A 4,346-nucleotide genomic window follows, 5' to 3' on the forward strand; every position below is an offset into this window, starting at 1 on the left:
ATGAAAAATCAAAAGATGAACAGTGAGGAGATACCTAAATTGAAGTTGAAATAGTTTTGACAGTTGAGAAATTGATTTTGAATATTAAACGTGAATGAGAAAATAATTGCTGAGATTGTGTGACTAAAAATAGGAAGTGATTTGTGAAGTGAAATAAGGAAAGGATAAACATTATTTTTGGGAGTTAGGATTTATAAGGAATTTTGGAGGATTCTCAGCTGAGGAGTAACTCCCCTGCCTTAAAGGCTAATAATAAAAAATTATTGAATGGTCACTTTCCATTACTAATTTCCTCATAAATGCACTCTTTGGAAATCTTGCAAATGAGCAAGTCTTTAACGAGCTATAATCAAGGTTGAAAACGTACCCATGGATATTGAGCTTTGGTTTGTCGTAGATTTTGAAGTTTGAAACTTAAAAATTTGAGTTTTTAAAATTGTGATTTTTAAAACTTGAAATTTTTATAAGTGAAACTGGAACTTTTTCTTTTTAGGATAGATTTTTAAAATCTGATACAAAATCTATTATCAAACGCTCACTTAATTCAAAAATTTTGATATAAAAAACTTACAATTATACAATAAAAGATGTCCCCCAGTAACGTGGAACAAGAAAGAAAATATATGTAATGAATTATACTATTAAATTCATTAATCGGAAAGAGAAGATTTGAAATTCAAAAATAGATTAATGAAAGTAACTTTGGAGAGATTTATGGAGTGAAAAAAGGAAGGAAAATCATGGGTAGGAGATTTCAAATTAATGTATCCGAAAAAATGAATGATGGGAGCAAAAAAAGGGATTTTTGATATTTTCTGAAATGGTAGGGAAAATTAGAAAATATGATAATAAATGATGTGTAGTTAGGTAATTTTTCCATATTTGATTTCTCCTCTTCTTTATTAATTAATGAAGAAAAATAAATATCTATTATAGCTTTTTATTTCTTTCAATTGTTCTCTATTGTTGTTACCATATGATTCCCTTTTATTTAATTAAAATAAGGTTGAAATATGTTAAAACTATCCTTTCTGTTATTTTAATATTTTGTTATTAATAAAAATCATCATGTAAACTAATACCGTGATCAAGTTCCCTATTAAAGATAAAGCACAGAAAATTCATTTCACTAATAAAAAAACAAAATCAATGAAATCACTAAAAATTTAAAAATTATATTTCGTAGTTAAAATCTCATCTATCTTAAGGAAAATAAAAAACGAAATTAATTAAAAGAAATTATCTAAATCATTAATTTTATAATTTACGGAAATCACTAAAATTACGGAAGGAAAAGAAACTGATTCGGAGCATAACAAGGAATGCAATATCCCATTAGTTATAGAGTCATTGATTAATGAGAAGTATAATTAATCATTAATTCGTTACTAATTAATTTTTTTATTTCTCATTCGGATATTAAATATGTTATTCAATTAGTTAGGATTGTAATTCAACTTTGTCATTCTTAACGCCGATTGAAAAGGCTTTGCAGGGTTTTATTATGGAAGCCATGGCTCCTTGGTCTGATCTTCCGAAAGAACTTGTTGAAAGAATTAGTAAATTCGTCAACAGCAATATTGATGTCCTTCGCATTCGTGCAGTCTGCAGTTCATGGCGTTCAGCATTTTCTCCTAATTTCAAAATCCCCAAATCTCAGTTTCCCATCAAATTACCCATCAATCCTCATTGTTATTTAATTGAATGCACAGTTTATCTTTTCCAACTTCCTCATCCTCCTCACACAGGCTGGTTGGTCAAGATTCTAAAAACATCAAACGGAAAATTGAAGATTTTCAATCCTCTAACCAACAGAGTAATCGATGATTTGCCTGATAAGAAATTGAATTTACTAGATATACGTGTTTCTCAAGTTTGTAAATTCTATCATGTGCATTGTGTCTTAAATTGTCACCCTTATGCCGGATGGGGTATATTTAAAAAAATCTTGCCTATTTGTAATGATCAAACCACTCATTTTTCTGTAATGGCAATTAATGTTTTGGATCACTTATTGTGTTTTAAGTCAGGGGATGAGAAATGGACTACCTTGAAAGATCTCACTCTTAGTAAGATTGTCGATATTAGTGTGTATAAAGGGAATTTTTATGTTGTTGATACTTTTGGAGAGACCATAATGTATGACCCCTTCTCGTTTAACGAGACCAATGTATCTTCCACCGTAAAGATATTATCTTCAAGCTTATTTAACGAATGGGGTAGTAAGAAACGACTGGTGGAATCAGATGGGAAGTTGTTTCTGGTTGATATGTTTTTGGATACTGATGTTAAGACGGAGTTGCAGGGTTCTGGACCTTCAAGGAACAATCCCATGGAAATTAAGATTTACTGGCTTGATGAAGAACAACATGAGTGGATTGCAGTGCATACCTTGGGTGATCGAATTTTCTTTGCTGGTGACGACTGTTGTTTCTCTGTTTCTTCATCAGATTTTGGTGATCAGTGCAGAGGAAACTGTATTTACTATAAGAATGGAGATATAATTGTGGACATCTCGGGAAATGACCTTAGCGAGGAAGTGAAACTTAGATATAAAGGATTACATGATCAACTCACAGGTATCATTACCTTACAAGATGGTAAACTTGGTTCATTGTCATCCTTCCGCGAATATGCAGATATTTTCTGGCCAACTCCATTTTGGCTTTTAACTGACGATCAGGCATCTTCTAAAATGTTTTCTCCTCGAATGTTGCCTTTTCTATTTGATACTAGACATGTAAGGTCGTGTTAGGACGAGCCCAACATGAAGAAGCTTGATACTAGGACATGTAAGCTCGTGTCAGGATGAGCCCAACATGAAGAAGCTTGATACTAGACATGTAAGTTCGTTTTAAAAGGTATCAGTGAGGTTTTCAACTTGATACTTACTTGAAATATGAATGTGTTTGAATTTAAGTATTCCTATCTATTATATTTCTTTTCTAATGACCTGAAGATTTAGATTCTTTGTTTATGAAACTCAATACTCCATTTAACTAATGCATTTGTTCCTTGATTGACTTGTTTATATTATTAAATGTTGACATCGACAGTTAACGTGTATGCTGCAGAACATTTTTAATATCCTTGATGGTGTTTGTCATGTGCCAATGAGGTTTCCAGATCAATATTGATAACCAAAAGTGTTGGATAATAGTAATGCGAACAAGAATCGTCACTACTAGAAATATGACCTACGGTAACAATGATTTTGCAACGGTTTAGTAACTATTGCTATAAATAGGAACTTGCAACAGTTTTAACCGTTGACGAAGATCGTTACACCTACTACAACACTTGTTAAAATGAGCTGTTGTATTAATGCATAACCGTAGCTATAAAGGTACTTTTTGCAACGATTATAGAAACCGTTGTAATATAAAACTCTATAGGAACGGTTCTTATTTAAAAAAGATCTATCGGTACGGTTTTGGCCCAAATATATTTTCCCTCCACTGATTTTATAATCCCACGATTTTTATTTTATTTTATTTTAAAAGTAATTCTTAATTCTAAAATTGAGGACTTTTCTAGAACTAGTGGGTTGCATCAAATCCTTAACCCACATCTTATTACCCTTTACAATTTTAAGTGTACAATCTCTTGAGTTTCAAAACTGAGAGTGTGGGTTGTCTCTAGCAAAAGAACGACTATCACCACCAGGACGAGTGGGTCATCTCCGACGAGAGCCTCATCTCCGACAACTTCAACAACTGATTTGTGGGGTTTTTCCACAGTTTCGACAAGTGGTTCATCTCGGACAAGTCGGTAGCAAATCTTCTTGTCATAATTTAAGCTTCAAACCCTATCTAAACTTTTACATAAGGAAATAAAATTCAAAACCCATTTATTTTATTCGTATCAGAGATTAAAATTATTTATGTATGCCCATTTCGAAACAATCAATGGTAATAAAGTTTTTGGGCTATATTGAGATTGCTCGATCTGTATCTCTTACCATCACTTTGGAAAGATCTCACTACTGAATCGCTTTCATGTGACAAGAATTAGAACATAGGCAAAATAGACTTAATAATAACACATTCGCAGGAATTTGTAAAAAAATCTAATAATAGCACAGAGAAAAACTATTTTTTATCTAGAAATACAAATAGAAAGTTTAGAATATAAACTTCAACACAATCTATAAATGAATAAGGAAGAATACGCAATAGATGAAAAACATATGAAAACTATGACGGATTAAAAATAAAAATAATATTTTCTAATCTAGGAAGAAGATATAAGAAAATAGGTGACAATCTAAATTTAATGTTAGATAAAGAAACAGTAAAACTAGAAGATAATTTAACTGTTATGATAAGAATAACAAAAGAAAATGA

The 4,346-nt window shown here is 31.3% G+C and overlaps 1 protein-coding gene across 1 annotated transcript; it reads left to right on the plus strand.

The window, feature by feature from the left end:
• The first annotated feature begins 1,502 nt into the window (after nucleotides 1-1,502).
• On the plus strand, nucleotides 1,503-2,755 carry LOC102603070 (F-box protein SKIP23-like). The gene has a single exon (XM_006351136.2). The coding sequence runs from the start codon at nucleotides 1,505-1,507 to the stop codon at nucleotides 2,753-2,755; it is 1,251 nt and encodes a 416-aa protein (XP_006351198.2). The 5' UTR covers nucleotides 1,503-1,504.
• The last annotated feature ends 1,591 nt before the right edge of the window (nucleotides 2,756-4,346 follow it).

Source organism: Solanum tuberosum, unplaced genomic scaffold (genome assembly GCF_000226075.1).
Source record: "Solanum tuberosum cultivar DM 1-3 516 R44 unplaced genomic scaffold, SolTub_3.0 scf00133, whole genome shotgun sequence".
NCBI classification, from domain to species: domain Eukaryota; kingdom Viridiplantae; phylum Streptophyta; class Magnoliopsida; order Solanales; family Solanaceae; genus Solanum; species Solanum tuberosum.

What these genes read in the sequence shown, in the direction of transcription:
- LOC102603070 (XM_006351136.2), top strand. Translation starts at nt 1,505, where the DNA reads ATGGAAGCCATGGCTCCTTGGTCTGATCTTCCGAAAGAACTTGTTGAA.